This window comes from Hippopotamus amphibius, chromosome 6 (assembly GCF_030028045.1).
Source record: "Hippopotamus amphibius kiboko isolate mHipAmp2 chromosome 6, mHipAmp2.hap2, whole genome shotgun sequence".
NCBI lineage: Eukaryota > Metazoa > Chordata > Mammalia > Artiodactyla > Hippopotamidae > Hippopotamus > Hippopotamus amphibius.
The window spans coordinates 100937535-100964329 of record NC_080191.1 but is presented as its reverse complement, the minus strand read 5'-3'; the positions used below and the strand labels follow the sequence as shown (position 1 = coordinate 100964329).

The 26795-nt window shown below is 40.8% G+C and overlaps 2 protein-coding genes across 3 annotated transcripts in view; one reads left to right on the top strand and one right to left on the bottom strand.

The window, feature by feature from the left end:
• CPNE4 (copine 4) overlaps positions 1-26795 on the bottom strand; it is a 546940-nt gene that overhangs the window by 77685 nt on the left and 442460 nt on the right. The gene's annotated exons all lie outside the window — the stretch shown is intronic.
• On the top strand, positions 24200-26408 carry LOC130855594 (oxysterol-binding protein-related protein 9-like). The gene is given in 1 exon segment (XM_057739417.1): positions 24200-26408. A coding segment is annotated over 1 exon segment (1881 nt). The 3' UTR covers positions 26081-26408.

Genomic DNA, 26795 nt, shown 5'->3' with positions numbered 1-26795 from the left:
AGCCTGGGCCTGGTGGGGAGGCAGGAGACCTTTGTTTCAGGTGCTCGAAAGGAGCTTGCTGCTCTGCGAACTCACAGGCTGCAGAGCAGCGCCTGCACGAGTATCACTGCAACCTGTGGCTGCTAAATGGAAACACAGAGCCCGCTATGGCAGCCACCAAGGGTCCTGTGTGCAAGGCAGGTCACTGGCCACACCCTCCTGGCAGCAGGTGTAGCCCGCCAACTCCAAGGGTCTCGCATTCAGAACCAACTTCCCTGGGAGAACGCACGGCACACCTCAGGCTCATGCCGACCTCTGCTGCTGCAAGCACCCCCACAAATTTCAATTAGACTGCCATATCCCTCCCTCCCCCCAACATGAATTTGCAAGTGAGCCCCAATCACCCTCTTTTGCCCCCTCTTGCCTGGGTGGGGAACCAACTCCTGAGAGCAGCCCACATGCAAAGAAGGGACCAAACCCAAAACTAATTCCCGGGGTCTGCAGGACAAAAGAAGAAAAGGGAAACAGCCACAGGAGGAGCAGATTTAATACCCACAATTGGCTTCATAAACCCTGCCTCTGCGGGTCACCTGAATAGACAAGTGTCTCTACAATAGAGGCTGTAGACTTAGGGGGCAACTGTGGACTGTGGGGAGTAAATACACGCAGGACTAACACCAGATCACAGTCTGAGCTCTCCACAGTCCTCCCCACAGCAGGTGCAGAGACCTACCTAGAAGTATTGGAGGACTTCCTGGTATGTTTGACTTGTTCCTGGTTCTATGTATTTTTTAGTTTAATCTTTACTGTATATATTTGTATGTGGGTTTGTTTATTCGTTTAATTACTCCCTTCTTTGTCTTCTCTCCTTGTCTTTTCTTTGTGTTCTCCTCTTCTCTTTTCTTTCCTTTTTGCAAGTGCAAGTGTGTACATCTCCTTGTATGATTTTGACTGCTTAGTGTTGCTTTTACTACCTATCTCAGGGATTTGTCTGTTCTTTCCCTTTCTTCCTTTTTTTTCTTTTCTCTCCTTCTATCTCCTTTTTCTCCATGCTGTGAAGCTTCCAGGGTCTTGGTTCCTGGACCAAGGGTTGGAGCTGGACCTCTGAGGCAGCAGAGCTGAGTCCAGGACGTAGGAACACTAGAGAAATCCTGGCCCCATGGAATATTAATCAGCAAGAGCTCTCCCAGAGGTCCCATTCTCAACACTAAGATCCAACTCCAACCAAAGGCCAGCAAGCTCCAGTGCTGGATACCTCAAGCCAAACAATTAGCAAGACAGGAACATAACCCTACCCATTAGCAGACACACTGCCTATAGTCATACCAAGCTCACAGACACACCCAAACACACCAACAGATGTGGCCTGGTACATCAGAAGGATAAGATCCAGCTTCACACACAAGAACACAGGCACTAGTCCCCCCCCACCAAGAAACCTACACAACTGGCTGGACCAACCTCCCCACTGGGGACAGACAACAGAGTTAAGAAGAACTATGACCCTGCCACCTGAGGAAAGAAGACCCCAAACACAGTAAGTTAAACAAAATGAGAAAACAGAGAAAGATGCAGCAGATGAAGGAACAATGTAAAAACCCACAAGACCAGGCAAATGAAGACAAGATAGGCAGTCTACCTGAAAAAACAATTTAGAATAATGATAGTAAAGATGATCCAAGATTTCAGAAACAGTATGGAGGCACAGATGGAGCAGATGAAAGAAATGGTTAACAAGGAGCTAGAAGAACTAAAGAGCAAACAAACAGTGATGAACAACACAATAACTGAACTTAAAAATAGTCTAGAAGAAATGCAGAGCAGAATAACTGAGACAGAAGAACGGATAAGTCACCTGGAAGATAGAATGGTGGAAATAACTGACATGGAGCAGAATAAAGAAAAAAGAATGAAAAGAATTGAGGACAGTCTCAGAGACCTCTGGGACAACATTAAATGTACCAACATTCGAATTATAGGGGTCTCAGAAGAAGAAGAGAAAAAGAAAGGGTCTGACAAAATATTTGAAGAGATTATAGTGGAAAACTTCCCTAATATGGGAAAAGAGATAGTCAATCAAGTCCAGGAAGCACAGAGTACCATACAGGAAAAACGCAAGGAGAAACACAAGACACATATTAATCAAACTACCAAAAATTAAATACAAAAAAGAAATATTAAAAACAGCAAGGGAAAAGCAATGAATAACATAAAAGGGAACCCCCATAAGACTAACAGCTTATCTTTCAGCAGAAACTCTAAGGGCCAGAAGGGAGTGTAAGGATATATTTAAAGTGATGAAAGGGAAAAACCTACAACCAAGATTACTGTACCCAGCAAGGATCTCATTCAGATTTGAAGGAGAAATAAAAAGCTTTACAGACAAGCAAAAACTAATAGAATTCAGCACTACCAGACCAGCTTTACAACAAATGCTAAAGGAACTTCTCTAGGAGGGAAACACAAGAGAAGAAAAAGATCTACAAGAACAAATCCAAAACAATTAAGAATATGGTAATAGAATATACATATCAATAATTACCTTAAATATGAATGGATTAAATGCTCCAATCAAGAGACACAGGCTGGCTGGATGGGTACAAAAACAAGACCCTTATATATGCTGTCTACAAGAGATCTACTTCAGATCTAGGGACACATACAGACTGAGAGTGAGGGGATGGAAAAAGATATTCCATGAAATGGAAATCAAAAGAAAGCTGAGGTAGCAATACTCATATCAGACAAAATAGAATTTAAAATAAAGACTGTTGCAAGAGACAAGGAAGGACACTACATAATGATAAAGGGCTTAATCCAAGAAGAAGATATGATAATTATAAATATTTACGCACCCAACATAGGAGCACCCCAATACATAAGTCAAATGCTAACAGCTATAAAAGGGCAAATTGATAGTAACACAATAATAGTAGGGAACTTTAACACCCCACTTACACCAATAGACAGATCATCCAAACAGAAATTAAATAAACACAAGCTCTAAATGAGACATCAGACCAGATGGATTTAATTGATATTTATAGGACTTTCCATCCAAAAACAACAGAATACACTTTCTTTTCAAGTGCACACAGAACATTCTCCAGGATAGATCGCATCTTGGGTCATAAATCAAGCCTCAATATATTTAAGAAAATTGAAATTATATCAAGCATCTCTTCTGACCACAATGCTGTGAGACTACCTATCAATTACAGGGAAAAAACTGTAAAAAGTACAAACACAGGGAGGCTAAACAACACTCTACTAAATAACCAAGAGATCACTGAAGAAATCAAAGAGGAAATAAAAAAATACCTAGAAACAAATGACAATGAAAACACAATGACCCAAAAGCTACAGGATGCTGCAAAGGCAGTTCTAAGAGGGACGTTCACTGCAATATAATCCTAACCTCAAGAAACAAGAAAAATCTCAAATGAAAAACCTAACACTACATCTAAAGCAATTAGAGAAAGAAGAGCAAAAGAATCCCAAAGTTAGCAGAAGGAAAGAAATTATAAAGATCAGATCAGAAATACATGAAAAAAAAATCAAGGACACCATAGGAAAGATCAATAAAACTAAAAGCTGGTTCTTTGAGAAGATAACAAAATTGATAAGCCATTAGCCAGACTCATCAGGAAAAAAAGGGAGAAGATTCAAATCAACACAATTAGAAATGAAAAAGGAGAAATAACAACTGACACTGCAGAAATACAAAGGATCATAAAAGACTACTACAAACAACTAATAAATAAACGCCAATAAAATGGACAACCTGGAAGAAATGGACAAATTCTTAGAAAAGTACAAACTTCCAAGTCTGAACCAGGAAGAAATAGAAAATATGAACAGACCAATCATAAGCATTGAAATTGAAACTGTGATTAAAAATCTCCCAACAAACAAAAGCCCAAGGCAGATGGCTTTACAGGTGAATTCTACCAAACATTTAGAGAAGAGCTAACACCTATCCTTCTGTCCAAAATATAGCAGAGGGAGGAACACTCCCAAACTCATTCTACAAGGCCACCATCACCCTGATACCAAAACCAGGCAAAGATGTCAAAAAAAAAAAAAAAAAGAAAAAAAAAAAAAAGAAAATTACAAGCCAATATCACTGATGAACATAGATGCAAGTATTCTCAGCAAAATACCAGCAAACAGAATCCAACAGCACATTCAAAGCATCATATACCATAATCAAGTGGGGTTTATCCCAGGAATGCAAGGATTCTTCAATATACACAAATCAATCAATGTGAAACACCATATTAACAAATTGAAGGATAAAAACCATATGATAATCTCAATAGATGCAGAAAAAGCTTCTGACAAAATTCAACATCCATTTATGATAAAAACTCTCCAGAAGGTGGGCATAGAGGGAACCTACCTCAACATAATAAAGGCCATATATGACAAACCCACAGCAAACATCATCCTCAATGGTGAAAAACTGAAAGCATTTCCTAAGATCAGGAACAAGACAAAGGTGTCCACTCTCACTGCTATTATTCAACATAGTTTTGGAAGTTTTAGCCACAGCAACCAGAGAAGATAAAGAAAGAAAAGGAATTTAAATTTGAAAAGAAGTAAAAAATGTCAGTGTTTGCAGATGACATGATACTACATATAGAAAAACCTAAAGATGCTACCAGAAAACTATTAGAGTTAATCACAGAATTTGGTAAAGTTGCAGGATACAAAATTAATGCACAGAAATCTCTTGCATTCCTATACATTAACAATGAAAAATCAGAAAGAGAAATTAAAGAAACACTCCCATTTACCATTGCAACAAAAAGAATAAAATACCTAGGAATAAACCTACTTAAGGAGGCAAAGCACCTGTATGCATAAAATTATAAGACACTGATGAAAGAAATCAAAGATGACACAAACTGTTGGAAAGATATTCCATGTTCTTGGATTGGAAGAATCAACATTGTGAAAATGACTATACTACCCAAAGCACTCTAAAGATTCAATGGGACTTCCTAGGTGGCACAGTGGGTAAGAATCTGCCTGCCAATGCAGGGGACATGGGTTCGAGCCCTGCTCTGGGAAGATTCCACATGCCACGGAGCAACTAAGCCCATGTGCCACAACTATTGAGCCTGTGCTCTAGAGCCCGTGAGCCACAACTATTGAGCCTGTGTGCCACAACTATTGAAGCCCACGTGCCTAGAGCCCGTGCTCCACAACAAGAGAAGCCACTACGATGAGGAGTCTGTGCACCACAATGAAGAGTAGCCCCCGCTCACAGCAACTAGAGAAGGCCCACGTGCAGCAATGAAGACCCAACACAGACAATAAACAAATAAAATAAATAATTAAAAAAAAAGATTCAATGCAATCCCTATCAAATTACCAATGGCATTTTTCACAGAACTAGAACAAAAAATTATACAATTTATATGGAAACACAAAAGACCCTGAATAGCCAAAGGAATCTTGAGAAGGAAAAACAGAGCTGGAGGAATCAAGCCCCCTGACTTCAGACTATACTACAAAGCTACAGTAATCAAGCTAGTATGGTACTGGCACAGAAACAGAAATATAGATCAGTGGAACAGGATAGAAACCCCAGAGATAAACCCATGTACATATGGGCACCTTATCTTTGACAAAGGAGGCAAGAATATACAATGGAGAAAAGATAGCCTCTTCAATAAGTGGTGCTGGGAAAATTGGACAGCTACTTGTAAAAGAATGAATTTAGAACATTCCCTAACACCATACACAAAAATAAACTCAAAATAGATCAAAGACTTAAATGTAAGGCCTGACACTATAAAACTCTTAGAGGAAAACATAGGCAGAACACTCTATAACATAAATGACAGCAAGATCTTTCTTGACCCACCTCCTAAAGTAAAGGAACTAAAACCAAAAATAAACAAATGGGACCTAAAGAAACTTAAAACCTTTTGCACAGCAATAGAAACCATAAACAAGACAAGAAGACAACCCTCAGAATAGGAGAAGATATTTGCCAATGAAGCAACGGACAAAGGATTAATCTCCAAAATATACAAGCAGTTCATGCAGCTCAATATCAAAAAAAACAAATAACCCAATCCAAAAATGGGCAGAAGACCTAAACAGACAATTCTCCAAAGAAGACATCCAGATGGCCAACAAACACATGAAAAGATGTTCAACATCACTAATCATTAGAGAAATGCAAATCAAAACTACAATGAGGTATCATCTCACACCAGTCAGAATGGCCATCATCAAAAAATCTAGGAACAATAAATGCTGGAGAGGCTGTGGAGAAAAGCCCTCCTGCACTGTTGGTGGGAATGTAAATTGTATAGCAACTGTAGAAAACTGTGTGGAGGTTCTTTAGGAAACTAAAAATAGAACTACCATATGACCCAGCAATCCCACTCCTGGGCATATACCCGGAGAAAACAATAATTCAAAAAGATACATGTGGGACTTCCTCGGTGGCACAGTGGTTAAGAATCCACCTGCCAATTCAGGGGACATGTGTTTGATCCTTGGGCTGGGAAGATCTCACATGGCTGCAGAGCAACTAAGCCTGTGTGCCACAACTACTGAGCCAGTGCTCTGGAGCGTGGGAGCCACAATTATTGAGCCCGTGTGCAGCAACTACTGAAGTCCAGGCACCTAGAGCCCATGCTCTGCAACAAGAGAAGCCACCGCGATGAGAAGCCCATGCGCCACAACTAGAGAAAGCCTGTGCAGGAACAAAGACCCACAACAGCCAGTAAATAAAATAAATTAAAAAAAAAAAGAAGAAACATGTACAATGTCCACTGCAGTACTATTTACAATTGCCAGGACATGGAAGCAACCTAAATGTCCATCAACAGATGAATGGATAAAAAAGATGTGGTACAGATATACAATGGAATATTACTAAGCTGTAAAAAGCAATGAAACTGGGACATTTGTAGAGACATGGATGGACCTAGAGACTGTCATACATAGTGAAGTGAGTCAGAAAGAGAAAAACAAATATTGTATATTAATACATATATGTGGAATATAGAAAAATGGTACAAATCAGCTGGTTTGCAAGGCAGAAATAGAGACACAGACGTAGAGAACAAATATATGGATACCAAGTGGGGAAAGCGGGGATGGTTGCGAGGAATGAATTGGGAGATTGGGATACCAAATTGTACACTCTAAATATTTGCTGTTTATTGTATGTTCACTGTATCTCAATAAAAGTTCCTAAAAAAAAAAAAAGGAAATGAAACTGAGTTATTTGTAGGGAGGTGGATGGACCTAGAGTCTGTCATACACAGTGAAGTAAGTCAGAAAGAGAAAAACAAATACCATATGCTAACTCATATGTATGGGATCTAAAAATATGGTATTGATGAACTCAGTGGTAGAGGAAGAATAAAGATGCAGATGTAGAGAACAGACTTGAAGACACAGGGAGGTGGGGAAGGAGAAGCTGGAACAAAGCAAAAGAGTAGTATTGACATTTATAAACTACCAAATGTAAAATAGATAGCTATTGGGAAGTAACTGCCTAACACAGGGAGATCAACTCGATGATTGCTGATGATCTAGAGGGGTGGGATAGGGAGGATGGGAGGGAGGATCAGGAGGGAGAAGATATGGGGACATATGTATAAATACAGCTGATTTGCTTTGTTGTACAGTGGAAACTGGCACAACAGTGTAAAGCTATTATACTCCAATAGATTGAATAAAATAAAATAAAATAAAATAGAGAAAAGTAAAAAAAAATTATATATATAAATATCCACAATGAGGAGTTTAATAGGAAATTATTTCTGCATGTTGGAACTCAAGGGCCACCCTGTGAGAATAAGAGCAGATGAGGGGAAAAAAAGCCCACCACGCAGGAAGGGATGGCAGGAAAATTTAAATATCTCAATATCAGCACTGGTTAAATGGTGGAAAAGAAAAATCTCTTCTGAGAATTTGAGCCGAAGCTGGTATTCATTCAGGGCTATGATCTGAAATCACACTAGCAGAGCAGTGCAAAAACGCCTCAAGTAGAGAATTTAATTTAAAGGAGTCTCGAGTTGATCATTCCTCAAGGGTGTGGAAGGAACAAATGTAAATACTCTCTGAAAGAATTTGACTTGTACTCATGTTGTCCAACATGGTGGCCACTAGCCTCATGTGGCTATTTAAATTCAAAACAATGGAAAGTAAATAAAACGAAAAATTCACTTATTCAGTTGCACCAGCTTACATGCCAAGGGTTCCAAAGCCATAGGTGGCTGGTGGTGACCATATTGGACAGAACAGCCCAGCAGCATTTGAGCATTTCCAACATAACACAGTGTTCTTTGGACAGCACTGACCAACAGCAACAGAAAACAAGCCGTTCATTGTACGATGTGGCCTGATTTCTGAGACAGGAATTTGAGAAAAGTGTGTGTCTTAAGACTCAGTGAAATACAGTAGATGCAGAAGTAGAGAGATGAATGAAAGCTTCACTTTGAGGAATTGGCAGATACGAAAATCAGGTTGCCTGAGAATCACCTGGAACTGAGACAGGGCATCTAGAAGTTCCCAATCACGGAGAATTCCTCTTCAGCCCTCTGAGTTTCTAGAGCAGTCAGGAGCCACTTGGGCTGAGAGCTCATTGCATGTGACTGACTGGGGAATTAGCACAAAATCTCATTACTTGGATGACCTTCCAGGGCCCTTAGCTCTGTGAAAATTAGAACTGAATGCAGAATGACATCTGTTGGGGTAGCTTTTTCCCACAATATAACTACCTTTGACCTTTTGAAATTCAATTCATTTTTATAAAGTTACTGTGCAATTATTAGAGTAATAAAAGCATTTTCTGAGTCCCAGGAGAAGACAGTATCAGTGGGAGACTTCAGAGTAAAAAGTTTTAAAGAGTGAATGTCTACCTCTCTAGATTTTCCTGAATCTCCATCCTCTGACATCTCTCTGAGGATTTTTGATTTTGATTGAGAGTGTGAAAATAGGAGTTTTATGTGAGGAAAATATGTGGAACGATAGTATACCTAGAACACGCGGCTACTGTTTCAGGCTTGCACAGTTCTAAAACCGTAGAAAGACTTCATACATAATGCAACTTAACAAGAGAATGCTTAAATTTATGAGGAATTACTTTGTGATTCTGCATATTTTTAAATTGCTACCTGGTTCTATCCCAGTACACTTTATCACCTTATACAGAAAAACTCAAGGTATCAACACATTTCTTTTTCTTTGGTTCATAATAAAGGATAATTGAAATATGGTTCCCATTGTAAAGTGTGTCTCAGTGAAAGAGCTGTCTCATATAATACTAAATAGTACCTAGGATGTGTTAAAGTACTGAAGTAGCAGGTTTGTATGTGGGTGTAGGGGTGCAGGAGGAGAGAAGTTGGAAATGATGTAAAGGTTGTGGAAGGAGATCTTAACATTTACTGAGTGCCTACTATGTGCCAGTTCTGAGCTGGTGCTTTACATACCTTGTCTACATTATCTCATGCAACTTTATGATACAGGTTATTATCTTCCTCTTATGAGTGAGGAAACTAAAACTCAGAGAGGCTAAGTAGATTTCCCAAGGTCACTCAATGACCTTTTGCCAACACCACTCTGCTAAAACTGCTGTTGTCAATGTGGGCATCTTTTCAATGACACCACGATGAAAAACCCAATGGTCTGTTTTCAGTCCTCATCTTTCTTGACCTATCATCAGCATTTGACATAGCTGATCACTTTCTGCTCCTTAATAGATTTTCTAGATGTGGCTTCCAGTGTGTAATACTCTCTTGGCTTCCTTCCAATGTCACTGGACATACCCCCTCCAATTTCTTTGTTTCTCATCTCCTTGAGGTCCTAGGAAGGCATGCCCCAGAGCTGAGTCTCTGAGTAGCTTCTTTTCTCCAGCTATGCTCATGTCCTCATGCCCCTGGGTTGGGTTTTATCAATCTTGGCACTACTGACATCTGGGCCAGATAATTCCTTGTTACGATGGCACAGTCCTGTGCGTCATGGGATGTTTAGCAGCATGCTGACCTCTAATCATTATATGCCAGTAGCAACCACCCCAGTCACTCCCAGTGGAGAACTATTGCCCCGGGTATTCTCATCTATTTTTATGGCTTTAAAAACCACCAGCAAGCCAAAAATACCCAAGTTTATATCCCAAGTTTGTATCTTCAGTTCAGACCTTTCCTCTGCCTCCTCGACCTCTCCATTTTGGTGTCTAACATGAACCCTGCCCCACCTGCAGTCCCACCCACCTCAGCTGCTCAGGCAAGACTTCCCTCTCCCACATTCAATCCTTTAGGAAATCCTGTTGGTTTTACTTTGAAAATACATCCATTATCCAGTTTTACCTCATAACTTCCACTACTCCCTTCCTGGTCCCAGCTACCATCTTTTGCCTAAGTCGTCATGATAGCCTCCTAAGTGGTCTCTTTGCCTCTACTCTTGCCCTTTTCTAATTCCATTCACCTCCCCACCATCATTCCCACCCTGCCACAGGAGTCTCTTCCATGTAGAGGAAACATACTCTTCTCAAGCGCACATGAAGTCTTTATGAAAACTGACCTCTGGCTCAAAAAAGTCAAAGAATCAGTATAAGACAGGCCATGTTCTATGATTACTACTAAGTTAAAAATTGATTTTAAAACACAACTACATCTCCATATATCTAATTTTTTTAAAAAAAGTTCATTAATCAAAATAACTCATGAAAAAAGAATTAATGATGGAAACTGAAAATAACTTGGAAGTAGATGACAAAGAAGATACTAATATCAGAATATGTATAACGTGGCTAAAGTGATCCTTCAATGAAAATTTAAAGCCTTAAGTATTTATACCAGTGATGAAGAAAGGGTAAAAATTGATAAGTCAAATGTTCAACTTAAGTAAATTAAAAAAAACAAAAACAGAATAAACCAAAAGAAAGTAGAAAGAAGGAAAAAAACTTGCAGATGATTTTGGTTCAAACTCTACTCCACCATGTGTCTTATTCTTTTGGTGACATTATTTTTAAAGGGTGCAGAAAATTCCATTATGCAGATTGTTCTATTGTTAATATTACCACTCATCTTATGTTAAGCATTTCATTTTCAAATATGAAATCCATGATGATTTCCATAGAATAAGCTTTTAAAAATAGAACTGTGAGACGTCTTAGACATATCCGGGGAGTGCCATATTCACCTCAATTAATATTGGAGGGACTTCCCTGGTGGTGCAGTGAGTGGTTAAGAATCCACCTGCCAACGCAGGGGACACAGGTTTGATCCCTGGTCTGGGAAGATCCCACATGCCGCGGAGCAACTAAGCCCATGCACCACAACTATGGAGCCTATGCACCACAACTACTGAAGCCCACGCCCTAGAGCCGGTGCTTGGCAACAAGAGAAGCCACCACACTGAGAAACACATGCACCACAGTGAAGAGTAGCACTCCCTCCCCTCCCCCCGCAGCTTCACAACTAGAGAAAGCCCGTGCACAGCAACGAACACCCAACATGACCAAAAATAAAAAATATTGGAGATTATACCACAACCCTTGGTACATTTAATAACAACCTACTCCTTCTGTTCTTAGTCTTGCAGCTTTGTGTGGTGTAACATTGTATCCTCCCTACCAACAGGCATGTTTATCCCGCAGATACTGGAAACACATCCAGTAGTCTCCGGAACTTCCCATACTCCGAACACCCATTAACTCAACAAGTTTAGAAGGCGCGAATGCCAAGACTGGCAAACGTTTTGCCGAAGGCTTATCCATGGGAAATGTAGATTAGAATGAGTGATTCGCTTTGGATCATTTTCCCAGGTAGAGCTGTCAGAACCAATGAAGAAAGTAAGTAATCAAACTCACCTATTATCACAATCCAATTTGGCTGAACTTCAGCCAGGAAAGCAATTCTAGGGACGATTAAACCTGGGCCTCCAGTGAAGGGGCCAGTACTAGACCATAAGTTCACAATCAGTGCTTCTTTGCTCATCTCCAATATTGCAGATTGGGTAAATATGATTACTTCTACCTTAAACCTACTCTGACCTTCCTGAGCCTGACAATATCTTATAACTGGATGGGAGATGAGAGGATAAGGATAACGTGGAAGCAATGTCCTTTCTGAATTCATGTGAAAAACTAAAGTTTAAAAAGTCTCTAGCTATGTTTTAAGAGAGACTATTCCTTGGTTTTATATCATTAGTTCATAAACTTAAATCATCCTAAGTGTAAAATGAAGGGAGCAGGCATTGCTTCTCTTGGCCGAGAAAATTACTGGACACTTAAAACCGTCTGGAAACATCAACTTGACAATACATCAAATAGTACTCAGATGCAGTCACATATGAACTTTTAAACTTCATATTCTTTTATTGAGAGCTTATTCTTTTGCAAAACCTGATTATCATAGCTTTTTAATGGATGTCCTCACTCAGGATCAAAAGTGAATTCAGATTTTTGGAACACTTTTGGATGGTTTCTGTTGAAGAGCTGTTATTGCACATTCTATGATTTCTTTCAAAGTCGGATCCAGAAACCTTTTGCCATTTAAAATAGACATCAAAGAACTGAAGTTATAAAAAGTCTCAGAAAACCTGCTGGTCCTAGAATTATTCATGAATGGAAGGTTCCTAACTTTGTCTAACTATCCTAATAAATGATTTAGACATAATCACAATTGGATTGGCCCTAAAAGTCATCCACCCATTAAAAAAAAGATGTCTTAGATGATCAATTTGTCAGTTTTCTAAATATTCTAATTATACATGGCTAGTGGCTACCCTACTGGACAACACTGATACTGAACACACAATAGAACAGCCCAGAAAATCCTACTGGACAGTGCTAGCTGAGACACATTTATCTGATATCCTGCATAAAGAGTAAACAGGAAAACCATATTTCAAAAGATACATGTACCCCAATGTTCACTGCAGCACTGTTTACAATAGCCAAAACATGGAAGCAACCGAAATGTCCACTGACAGATGAATGGATAAGAAGATGTTTTATATATGTGTGTGTGTGTGTGTGTGTGTGTGTGTGTGTAATATTCCACTACATATATATGTAATGGAATATTACTCAGCCATAAAAAGAATGAAATAATGCCATTTGCAGCAACATGGATGGACCTAGAGATTACCATACTAAGTAAGCCAGACAGAGAAAGATAAATATCATATGATACTGCTTATAAATGGAATCTAAAAAAAAATGATACAATATTTCCAAAACAAAAAAAGACTCACAGACATAGAGAACAAACTTGTGGTTACCAAATGGGAAAGGAGGGTGGGGGGGAGGGAAAAATTAGGAGGTTGGGATTAACATATATACACTATATATAAAATAGATAACCAACAAGGGCCTACTGTAGAGCACAGGGAACAATACTCAATATTTTGTAATAACCTGTAAGGGAAGAGAATCTGAAGAATATATATGTGTGTGTGTGTGTGTGTTTGTGTGTGTGTGTGTGTGTGTGTGTGTATGTATAACTGAATCACTGTGCTGTATACCTGAAACTAACAAGATATTTTAAATCAACTATATTTCAGTTAAAAAAAAAAAAGAGTAAATAGGGCTGAGGCTGAGTAGTAAACTCAAATGTCCTCAGAGACCAGGAAGGTAAAACACGTGGGTAAAGCAACATAGTGTAAGACTAGAGAGAGATTTAATGTTTCTGTTGAATGGGACAGTGCAGAGTACGTGCTCTATCCAGAGAAATAACTGCTTGCATCTAGCAGTGTCTGCCCTGGATCCTGATTTTTTCAGCCAGGTCTGTGATCCCGCAAGACCCTGAGAACACTTCTGCTAATTTCAGGAAAACTTTGGACCTTGAAATGTATTAGCTTAGCTTATCTTTCAGGTAAAATAACAGACTTGAAATTCAAACATACCTCTGAAATATAAACACAATTTCATGCATCAGTGGCCATTTAATGGCCTTGTATAATCAAGGTACAGGATTTTGACACAGCCTGTACCATAGGTTCTCAAATTTTAGCATGCATCAGAATCACATGCAGGGCTTGAAGTTCTGCTTTTGCAGGTCTTGGCTGGAGCCTGAGATTCTGAATTTCTAACAAGTTCCCCAGTGATTCTGGTGCTACTGGTTAGAGGATCACACTTTGAGACATACTAGTTTAAGTATTTGCTAATCATTCTTTTCAGCTTATGCCATTTTCCATGTCCAGTTTGTGGTTCTGAGTGACATTTATGTTTATGGGAGAAGAGGTCAATGATATAGAAAGTAAAAAGATTCCAGAATGAAGAGTCAGGAGACCTTGCTCCTTGTCTCAGCCAGTGGATTGAATCTGAGACTTCGAGCAAGTCATATGATCCTCTGGGCTTTAGGAGGATGGGAAAGATCTAAGGATGATATGGACTCTGGATAAAACTAGCAGGAATATAAGAGGGGCATAACCAAGGAAGGTCAAGAAAAGTTGGGCACAATTTCAAGTTTAAATGGCTTTCTAGTAATGGACAGAAGCAAAGAAACAGTAAACAACTTATTCCAGCTTTAGATAATCCAACTGCAGCTCAATAAACGGTTTTCAGATAAGGAGGGAAGAGATGGAGAGTGACATTGCACTGACAATTTGCCTCTGATGAACCAGGCCTAGGACTCTATTGCCAAGAGAGATGCTCACGGTACCAAACCATCATCAGTGTCCAGAAGAGGAAACAGGAAAAAGCTGGACGGCTGAAATCACCTTGGGGAGAAGTTCTCCAAACCGAAAGGACACAGATGTCACATTTCTGTGTTGCTATCCAGCCACTGTCCATCTGTGATGTCCCAACTAACACTGCACATACCTCGAGATGAAATGAGGCCTTCACCACTAAAAGCTGGAGTTATCCATGCAGACGCCCTCTTGGTTAACCAATTACAGATGGTATCTCCACATCTTTCAGGTTTAGCCATTTTTTTTTGGAAATCCTGACACTGTTTATGGCAGTGGCTGGTGCCTCAGAGAACACATGTACCTTTGATTTCATTTGGTCCCTGGCCAATGAAACATCTTAATGAATGATCTATCATAACATCTAATACGGGTAATGTAGCCCATGTGTCCTGAGCACTTATTACATGCTGAGCAAATTGTTTGCATTTCTTCCTTTAATCCTGACAACAGCCCTGTAAAGCAGGTACTATATTATGTCCACGATGGAGGTCAAGAGAAGTATCTCACCTACTCATAAATTAAAACAAGTCCAAAGTTTCAAGTATATAGTCTGGATAAAGTGAGCTACGAGCTGGGTTTTCATTATTGGAGGTCTCAGCATTCAGAGCCTTTGTGGCATGTCTGGCTGCCCTGACTGCTAAGAAGGCATTTCTAAAATAACAGGTCTGGTAGAGCAACCCAAGTACTTTACAGACTTTCTCACTGACTCAAAAAAATGTCACTGGGAAGTGGGTGGGGGCAGACATTACCATCTTTGTTTTGTAGATGATGTGATTTAAGCACAAGAGGGTTATTTATCCAAATTCAGTATGGAGAGGTTCAGAGTTGTGAATGGAACTCAGACCTTGACCTTGGAGAGGACTCAGGAAGCTGAAGAACCTGCCCATAAAAGACCTCTCTTTTCAACAGCTGCACAATATCCAATTTCTAACATAGGAGGTTACTTTGCGCAGAAAGCAGTCAGAATCTCACTCTCTGTGACTGACTCAGAACACAAACTCTGCTGCAAAAAAGGTGACAGACTATATACAAATAGAAGGAAAATAACAGAAAAACTTTCGTTGCATATCAGGCTAAGATACTGAAGAGTTCTGGTTACATTTCTCTTAAAATATATAATGACCCAAGAATTAAGAGTCGGGCCAAAGTGTTTTTCCTCCATCTACAGCAACATACTTCTTATTATAAAATGCAATGAAATTATCTAAATGCTTTAGATAATTTTACTGATAACTTTCATTGACACCACCTATTCTGTGATACAAAGAAAATTCTTCCCCTACACATTATGACAGCAGAAGAACTCATGAGGCAGAATTCTGTCCCCAGGAAATCTCATAAAACCTCTCCCAGGTCTCCAAGGCCCAACAAATGTCACAGGCTAAATTCAGAGTTAGTCCTGCTGAGGACAGGTACACTGTGTCCAGTATTAGGAAACCACCTCGACTCTGGGTTATTAGCATTCTGTGACATTTCCTTCGGCAATTTGGAGCAGCTGTAAATAGGCAAGTTGAAGAAGAAGAGAAATGCAAGCATGTCAGAATGAAGAAAAGGGCTGGGCAGCCAGTGATGACTGGCTGGGTATCACCTCTGGGCTCCGCTGCTGCTAGGTAACATCTTTGTTACCTTGGAAATCAATGATGATGTAGAACTTTCGTCCACAGATAGCACCATCTGTCATCTGAACCAGTAGCCCCCAGTCTTTGGGAGCAGAGCCTGATGGAAAAGATGGGGGAAGAGAGGCTTTCTACTCTGCCCCCAGCTTTCTTAAAACTGCTGTGCAGATCCAGAGGAACCTCTGAAGGGTAAAAGAGCTCCCACCCACTGTTAAGACACTCTTTGGCCAGAAAGAAAGTTCTGCCCTACAGATGACAGCTGGAGTGAGGATGGAGCCTGAGAACGCAGCTAAGCAAACAGCAAACTAGGGTTTCCTGGTTCTCATCTCTTAAACCATTCCCTTTGGAGCACGTTAGATACATCCCCAAACCTGGAGATGCTGTTGGAAATCTCAGCAAATGTGACTGCCAGGGGCCACTGCAGAGACTGCCTGTGCTGATTCCTACAGCCAGGACCAGGTTGCCAGGAGGGCCCTGAGCCCTGAGAACCACACACCTGCTGGTGGAGAAGAGAGGTGGGGAAGGGATGCAGATGATGGAAGGGAGAGAAGACTGGATAGCAGTCCCACATGTTTCCTGCCCTCTGTCATCTCCAATCCTGCCGTACCCTTTCTTTTCCCCTGTCCCATCTAATGGTCCAGGGAGCAGATTTTTGAATCTAAGAAAAGGGGTTCATAGAAAGACTAATATGAAGATTCTGGAAGGGGCTGGGTTTGTAGTAGAAAAGCATAGGCTTTGGAATCAGGCTGTGGGCATGAATCTTGGCCTTGACTTTACTAGTTACTTGATCTCGAGGCTCTGAGTAAAATGCCAATAACAATACTTACCCTGCAGGGCTGATGAGGGAAATTAATAAAATTACTCAAGTGAGAAATTGGAGAGGAATATTAATCCCCCTTTCCTTTCTCCTCTTCTCCATCTGATATCGAGGCCATCACTATTTCCTGTAGAATGTACTGCCTAAATAGTCTCCAGACAACTCCTTGGCTCTCTCACACTCACCGTCACTGCACTTCAGGACCTCGTTATCTCTCATCTGGACCACAGAAGTACCTTAACTGCTTTTTTTCTTGTTCGAGCTCAGGGAGTCAGATTAACTGTCAGAAATGCGAGTCTGACCATAGCTTTCGTGTCTCATAGCCCAGGATGGGTGTCCTATAGATTTTTCTTTCCCTGGTATTTCCGCACGTTAAAAAATATGTCTGCTTATACACTGAGATCAGGTTTTTTCATCATACTTTGAATGTCCTGATGGTGGAGGACCTCTCCGTACCTCTAGAAATGAGCATGGTGCTTCACAGAGAGTAGGTCTTTTTTTTAATGGAAGTATAGTCGATTTGCAATGTTGTGTTAAGTTTCAGGTTTACAGCAAAGTGATTCAGTTATTTTATATATATATAATATATTATATATATTATATATATATATATTCTTTTCCAGATTGTTTTCCTTTATAGGTTATTAGAAAATATTGAGTACAGTTCCCTGTGCTATACAGTAGGTCCTTGTTGGCTATCTATTTTATACATAGCAGTGTGTGTATGTTAATCCCATACTCCTAATTTATCCCCCCCCCTTTCCCCTTTGGTAACTATAAGTTTGTTTTCTACATCTATGGGTCTATTTCTGTTTTGTATATAAGTTCATTTGTATCATTTTTTTAAGATTCTACATATAAGTAATATCATATGATATTTGTCTTTCTCTGTCTGGTTTATTTATTACGATAATCTTTAGGTCCATCCATGTTGCTGCAAATGGAATTATTTCCTTCTTTTTTACGGCTGAGTAATATTCCACTGTGTGTGTGTGTGTGTGTGTGTGTGTGTGTGTGTGTGTGTGTCTCCCATCTTTATAGGTCTTGAATGGAAATTCATATATAATTGAATGAATGATCACATATTTAATGTATTAAGGAAGCTGGACTTAAAAGATATTCAGCAAATGATGATCACTTTCAAGGAATAAATGGTTTAAATATTTGAAATTGAGAAGGTTCTGAAAATTCTGGTTTTGCTCCTTGATGACAATATTTTTGATAAGGATTGTTAAGGCTGTCTTTGTATATAGTAGGTGATCCAAGGTTTGTTGAACGAATGAATGAATGAGTGAACCCTATGGAATAGGGCAGATACTATTATCTCCACATGACTAGGAAGAAAATGAGGCTTAGAGAAGTTGCTGCTAAGCTCGGGGACATGCCAAGGAGGTCCAATCACCTGGGAGTAGGTGGCAGGGCCAAAAGTACGTGCTGGTGGTTTGCCTGCCATTCCAGTTCTGCAAAAATCTTTCCTCGCCGGAACACAATGCCACCAGCTGGGCAAGTGTGGAAACCAAGAATTTTCCTACTTTGCTCTACTTTCTTGGGGTCGATTAGTGATGAATTTGCAAGGCCTGGAACACAGAAAGGCAGGAACAGCAGCTTCCAGAATAGATGCTGCCAGGTGAAAAACTGATTTGCAAAAAGCAGCAGTTTGGGCACATTGTTCTATGTTATTAGCACATCACAGCAGAATGAAAGGAAGGTCATATCAAATTGCTTCCAAGAGCTGCGAGCTCCACTGATACTGACTCATTCGGCTGTTTGAACTCTCCAGCCCAATATATTTTTTGGCCCCGATAGATGGTTCTCACACAGACTCCTTCTCATGCGTAACTACTACACACAACCCACTATTGTCACCAAAAGAGATACAGGCCATGAAACGCATCAGCGCTAAAGTAAAAGCATTCAGGACAGTGAATAGCGTAAATGGAAACCCAGTAGAAAGGCTAGTTAAGGGCTGACTTCCTTCCTATTACAGGAAGCACCAGCAGGAGAGGGAAGCATCAGGGTATCCACCTCTGCGCCCTCCCTACCATGCGGAGGTTCTCGCAGTACCTGTGTTCCCGGCATGGGGGAAGGAGATGGGCTCTACAGCTTTACTCTCTGGTAACATAACTCCTTGTCCTTGGCCCGTTAGACCTGGGGTGGTAAAAGCTTCCTGCTGTTGCTATTCCTGGGCACTTAACCATCTCTCATTTTACATCTGTAATACAGTCCTTCATTAAATGCCCTGCCAGGATCCTGACTGGTACAGAGGAGAAAATAATTTCTCAACTTTCTCCTTAAGAGAGCAGGCTGTTAGGTCTGTCCTAGAAAAATGTGGGAAGAAAACACACTGCCAGAGACCTAGTACTAAAAGATGGTTATGGACTAGACTCCTTAAGCAAAAGACATCTATTGTCATCCTTTTAACCAAACTGTGTGCACGAGTAGGGTGGCCTGATATGTGTCCCTTTCTAAGACTTATCAGAATACATTGCACACAGTCAGGAAGCATTTTTATGAGTAGACAAAGGTGTGTGGAATGAGTTTCCTGTTGTCCTCTGTTAGGTCATCTGGTGCAACAGAAGAAGGGAAGAGAGTGACTGGCTTTATTTTCACCTCCAAGCTGAGGGTCAACACCCTCGCTTTTCATTTCTGACTGTGGGGCCTGAGGGAAGTTGCTTAATCCTGCTGATCTGTTTCATCACCCCCAAACAAGTACAGAAATCCCACCTCCATAAGGTAGGGAAGATTAAATGACACCTTACAGGTAAAGTGCTGAGCAGAGTGCCTAGCGCTTGTTGTTCAGATTTTTGACTAGAAATAAGGTCTGTAAAACCAAGGGGGTGCAGAGACCACCCCTGGGGTATTCATTTTATGTTGCTGTGTTAACAAATTACTACAACACAGTGGCTTAGAAGAACACACACTTGTTATCTCACAATTTCCATGGGTCAGGAGTCTAGACACACCTTCGCTGTGTCCTTGCTCAGGCTCGCACAGGCTGAGATCTAGGTGTGGGATGGGCTGTGTTATCATCTGGATGTGAGACTAGGGAAGGATCTGCTTCCAAGCTCCCTCAGGTTGTTGGCAGAATTTGTGGCTGTAGAATTCATGGCAGTTCGTTTCTTGAAAGCCAGAAGCAGAGAGAAGTCTCTGACTTCAGGGAAGGCACAGGTCCTCTGTTAAAGGGCTTATAATTAGGTCAGGTCCACCAGGATAATCTCCCTTTCGAGCAATTCAATGCAACTGATTAGGGCTCTTAATGACATCTTCACCTTTGCCATATAATGTAACATAACCACAAGAATGATGTCCCACCACCTTTGATACATCTACTGGTTAAAAGGTCACAGGTCCTGCCCACACTCAAGGGGAGGGAAATACACAAAGACACAGACACTAGAGGGTGGATGTGTGCACAGCTGGAGTGAAGGGGGAATATTAGCACTTGCATTTATATCCATTTTTATCACAGCCTTTAAAATTCTATTATTGTATAAAATTTAAAGTATACATACTGTATTAGCACACGAGTAAAAGTATGTAATTAATAAAATATGTATATGTTGAAAGTGCTTTTATTGATAGAAATGCATTATAAAAAATTGTAAATGATTTCAAGCAACAGCTCTTTCCCCTACTTTCTCTTCTCACTTTTGCTACTTATCTGTGAAAGCCTGTGCAAATTACTTAATCTATGACTCAGCTTCTTCATCTACAAAAATAGGAATAATAATTCCTGCCCTGTCTGCCGCCTAGATGAGGTTCTGAAGAGAAAATGTTGGGAAGCATTTGGAAATAGACACAATACGTACCAAGTAGGCAGAAAAGCAAAAGAGTTTTTTTTTTATCATCTCTGATTTTACACTAAGAGAAGCCAGAAAGAACTGATCAAGGTGCCATCTTCTTTCTGCCTGTATTTGATTTCTTCAACGTACATGCAGGACTCCCCCCAAGAGATTTAAAATACTATAGGGCTCTCTGGAATTTTACAACGAGCTTACAAAAAGCCTTGAGGTTCCTGTTTCCTGGCTGTTCACTGCAAGGGCACTTCACCTGAAATGTGATGATATTAAGTTGCAGGAAAGTCCTTGGTACTGCTCTTCTTCCCTCATCCTTCAATCAATGACAGTGATGGATAAACAAATCTGCTATTTTGTTTTTTCTCCTACCTTGGAGGCAGCAATTGAACCTGTTCCCCCATTTCTCCCAGGCATTAGAATTCAAGACAGAAAAAAGGGCCTCTGGAAAACTTCAGGAGGTATCAGGTGGACTCTGGAGTCAACCAGACCTGAGCTCAGGTTCTGTCCTCAAGGGGTCTGTGAATTTTTAGGGACTTTTCCAACTCTCTGAGCTTCAGTTTCCTTCTTTGGTAGCCTTGCAATTTTGTTGTGAAGATTAGAGGTGATGGAAGATGGGAAAGTACCTGGCATGGTTCCTGGCATACTGTAGGTGCACAATAGTGGCTTACTGCTCTTTCCCTTCTGTAAGTCCAGGTTCAAGTCATGGTTTGGCTTCTAATGAGCCATGTGGTCCAGGGCCAGTCTCTTCTCCTCTCTGGGCCTCTATTCCAAGGTTCTAAGGAGCCCTAGGTTCAAACCGCAGCACGGCTGCATGAGATCTCATGGGACCTGGGACAAGTCATGGAGGCGTCCTCCACCTCGTCCTCCTCATTACAATGTTGTCACTCCCAGCCCACTGATTTAAAAGAACAATTGATGAAATCTGTGGCCACACGTTTTGTAAAGAAGTAGATACTGCAGCTACAGTCTCAAATATACATTCAGCCCCGTGGAGAATAGGTTGTGAATGGGAATAAACAATGCAGAAATGGGGTAAAAGACAAACCCACCTCAGAAAACTAACACAAATATAGAAGGACAGTGCTCTGTGGCCAGGCTACTTTAAGCCTAAGTAGACGCTGGAATTTAAGAGGAGATGAACCAAACTGATCCACAGTCTATTTCCTAATTTTGTATAACATACACAAAATTACATAAAAATAAGGTATGCATTCAAAAATAATCTTTGGATATGAAAAATTTTTGTATCCAAAAATAAGGTATGTTTGCCTTTCACCAGGAAAACCCACAGTGACTTTTAGAAATAATTACTTCAATTTTTACTTTTTCGGTAGGAACTGAAAAGGACTAAGCAAAGAGAGAAGGTTGGCGTGGATGCTAAAAATTGTGTGTGTATTTTAAACTGGTCTTTTCTTTTTCCTTGTTGCAAAAGTAACACATTCCTAAGGTAGAAAAAATTTTAAAATTCTTAAAAAATAGTTTTGTTGTTTAGCCACTGAGAAATGTGTACTGTTAACATCATTTTGGTGTGTTTCCTTCTAATCACATGTACATGTGCACGTGCACGCATGTCCACACACACACACACACACACACACACCCCGTCTATTCACTGACAACTCTTCCATTCATGCTGCAGCCTCACTCTCTCTTCTGAGAGTCAGACTCATGTAGATACCTGCCAGGTTGTCCAAGCGTTCTGGGTTGCCCAAGGCTGGTGGTTTCTTGGGACGCAGGCCTTTCTGAGCTAAAACTGAGACAACCCTGGGCCATCTGCCGCTGGATGACCACACACACCTTCAACTTAGCGGGTACAAAACTGAATTCATCATTCCCACCCCAAGACTCCTGCTTCTTTGATGGTCTGATCTTAAGGAATGGTACCATTTTCCATCCATGTGACCAAGCCAGGAGTTAGCGACTGATGCTTGAGGCATTCCTCTTCCTGTCTCTCCATCCAACAGCCAATCTTGTACCAAGTCCCGTTATCCCTGTCTGGTAAGTAACTCTTACCTGCATGACTGCTCTGACTTCTAATCAGATCTCCTGCTTCAAGCCTTGCCCTCCTTCAATCCAGATTCCACAAATAGGCAGACTATTGATCTCAAGAATTCAAACATGACCATATCACCCTCCTGCATAGAAACTCCAGTGCCTCCCATCACTCTCAGGATAAAAATCCAAATTCCTTAATGTGAGCCACAGGGTTCTGTTTACCCATCTCTAATCCTCCTCTGGGGCCTCCTCCCTAACACATTAAAAGCCTGCGGCATTGGGCCTATTAATCATGAACTTCTGGGCCTTTCTACGTATCTTCAAGGTCCTGACTTAGATGCTCTATTCTCACAGGAAACTGCTCTGAAGCTTGTAAATATTTTATGATCTTTATAATAAATTTAAGTTACATGTCAGCAGAATTTTGAAGACTGATTTGACTGAAAAAGACTTACAAAACTTCCTGAGACTGCTGTCTCCCCAATACCCTTATGAAATATCCAACCAGGGATTAAATTTCCTCAGACTACTTGGTTAAAGCAGTGGTTCTCCACCTTGGGTGCACATTAGAATCACTTTGACAGCTTTTCAAAATTTCTGATGCTTTGGGCTCATATCCAGAAATTATTCAATTGGTCTGAAGTGGGATCAATACTTTTCAAAGGTCCTCAGGTGATTCCGGTATGTATCCAAGGATGAGAACCACTGCCTTAGTCCTGCCACTGCCGTGGTCCGGTGTTGCCACACAATTATATTCGGCCCATCCTGAGTTTAACTATCGGCTTCCTCACCTATCGCTGCTTACAAACCTCTCCAGCAGGAGTCAGTTTGAGCAGCAATGAAGTGATATTTTGATCTCCATGCTTCTGAAGTCTAATTTTTCAGTTGGAACAAACTCAGGAAGGGATGCAATGCATTTTCACCTTTAAACCCCAACAGAGAGGAAGATAGTAAAAATCCAATTGATTAGGGCAGTGGTTCTCAACTGGGGTGATTTTTGCCCCCCAGGGGCCATTTAGCAATGTCTGGAGATGGTTTTGGTTGTCACGACGGGGAGTGTGTTACTGGCATCGAGTTGATACAGGCTAGAGATGCTGCTCAGGATACAATGCACAGGTCAGCCCCTGCAGCGAAGAGGTGTCTGGCCCCAGTGTCAGTGGTGTTAAAGTTGATGAATCCTGGTCTGGGGGACCGGCTGAACCTGACCAGATGGACTACACGGCAGCCCAGTGATCCGGAGGAATTGGGAGAAGAGGGGGTGCTTGGAAGCGGCCCTTGGCTCCCTCCCCTGGAGGCACAGAGGGTGGGGGCCTTGGCTAATGGCTTTCTTGCTGGCCACTTGCGGAGGTTTGGATTCAGGATTTGTTCCTAGTGTCCAAGACTTTGATAAGAAACTTACAGAGGCTGATGCTTACCTACAAATCTTGATAGAACAGTTAAAGCTTTTTGATGACAAACTTCAAAACTGCAAAGATGATGAACAAAGGAAGAAAACTGAAACTCTCAAAGAGACAACAAATAGCATGGTAGAATCAATTAAACACTGCATTGTGTTGCTGCAGATCGCTAAAAGTACTATTAATTCTGTAGATGCAATATATCAACCTAGTCCCTTGGAACCTGTGATCAACACAATGCCTTCCCAGACTGTCTTACCTCCAGAACCTGCTCAGTTTTGTAAGTCAGAGCAGCGTCCATCTTCTCTACCAGTTGGACCTGTATTAGCTACCTTGGGACATCATCAGACTTCAACACCAAACAGTACAGGCAGTGGGCACTCACCACCTCGTAGCAGTCTGACTTCTCCAAGCCATCTCAACTTGTCTCCAAACTCAGTCCCAGAGTTCTCTTATTCTAGCAGGGAAGATGAATGCTATGACGCAGATGAATTCCATCAGAGTGGCTCAACCCCAAAGCACTTCATAGATTCCTCTGGATCGGCCTCAGTCTTGACACACAGCAGCTCAGGAAATAGTCTAAAGCGCCCAGATACCACGGAATCACTTAATTCTTCCATGTCCAATGGAACAAGTGATGCTGACCTTTTCCATTCACATGATGATAGAGATGATGAAGGGGAGGCAGGGTCGGTGGAAGAGCACAAGAGTGTTATCATGCATCTGTTGTCACAGGTTAGGCTTGGAATGGATCTTACTAAGGTAGTCCTTCCAACATTTATTCTTGAAAGAAGATCTCTTTTAGAAATGTAAACAGACTTTTTTGCACATCTGGACCTGTTTGTGAGTATTAGTGACCAAGAGGATGCTAGAGACCGAATGGTTCAAGTTGTAAAATGGTATCTCTCAGCCTTTCAAGCAGGAAGGAAAGGATCGGTTGCCAAAAAGCCATACAACCCCATTTTGGGCGAGATCTTTCATTGTCACTGGACATTACCAAATGGTACTGAAGAGAATGAGGAGCTAGTTGCAGAAGGACCAGTTCCCTGGGTTCCCAAGAATAGCGTAACGTTCGTGGCTGAGCAGGTTTCCCATCATCCACCCATTTCAGCCTTTTATGCGGAGTGTTTTAACAAGAAGATACAATTCAATGCTCACATCTGGACCAAATCAAAATTCCTTGGGATGTCAACTGGGGTGCCCAACATAGGGCAGGGCTGTGTCTCATGTCTGGACCATGATGAACACTACATCCTCACATTCCCCAGTGGTTATGGAGGGTCTGTCCTCACAGCGCCCTGGGTGGAACTAGGCGGAGAATGCAATATTAATTGTTCCAAAACTGGCTATAGTGCAAATATCGTCTTCCACACTAAACCTTTTTATGGGGGCAAGAAGCACAGAATTACTGCTGAGATTTTTTCTCCAAATGACAAGAAGTCTTTCTGCTCAATTGAAGGGGAATGGAATGCTGTAATGTATGCAAAATACTCAACAGGGGAAAATGTAGTTTTTATAGATACCAAGAAGTTGCCTATAATCAAGAAGAAAGTGAGGAAATTGGAAGAGCAGAATGAGTATGAATCCTGCTGCCTTTGGAAGGATGTCACTTTCAACTTAAAAATCAGAGACATTGATGCAGCAACTGAAGCCAAGCATAGACTTGAAGAAAGACAAAGAGCAGAAGCCCGAGAAAGGAAGGAAAAGGAAATTCCATGGGAGACAAGGTTATTTCATGAAGATGGAGAATGCTGGGTTTATGATGAACCATTACTGAAACGCCTCGGTGCTCCCAAGCATTAGGCTGGGAAATGCAGAGTTTGCTCCTGGTGACCAGGGCAGGAGGCATAATTAAGTAACAATCTTCCTTTGGGAGAACCTGTTCACTCCTTTCTTATTGCAGTGGTTCCTATCTCAGGGATACTGGACTTTATGACACAGATGAACAATTAAAGTGAGAAAAGCTTCCCTTTTTCCTGTTCTATGGCAGTTACAATGTTGACTTCGGTCTTGAGAAAAACTTCAGGTTTTGAAAACCAGATATCTGCTCCTTTTCCAAATCCCATGTTATAAATCCCACTCTCAAACTCTGCACTCTAGTACTGCTGTTGAGATATACAAAGTTTCCTAGTTCATATAATCTTGGGTTCTATATATATATATAATATATATAATATAGCTGATGTCAGATTTTTCATAAATACACCATTTACTGTAAATATTGGTTCCTCTGAGCTGTTTTAGAAAATTTAGCACAGTGTATTAAAAATGACGTGTTAGGAAATTTCATGGTCTCACCTACAATAACTTTTATTTTGGAATTGAACTGTTATTAAGTTGTATCTAACTCTGGACTACAGTTTAATTATACTCAGTGCTTCTTAAGGCTTCATAAAGTAATTTTTCCAAACTTTAAAAAAAAAAAAGGTGACGATTCCTGACTGATACACGAGATGACTCCAAAGCTTCTCTCTAGCTTTAAAATAATTGTATAAAATTGGTGCAGCCACTACGGAAA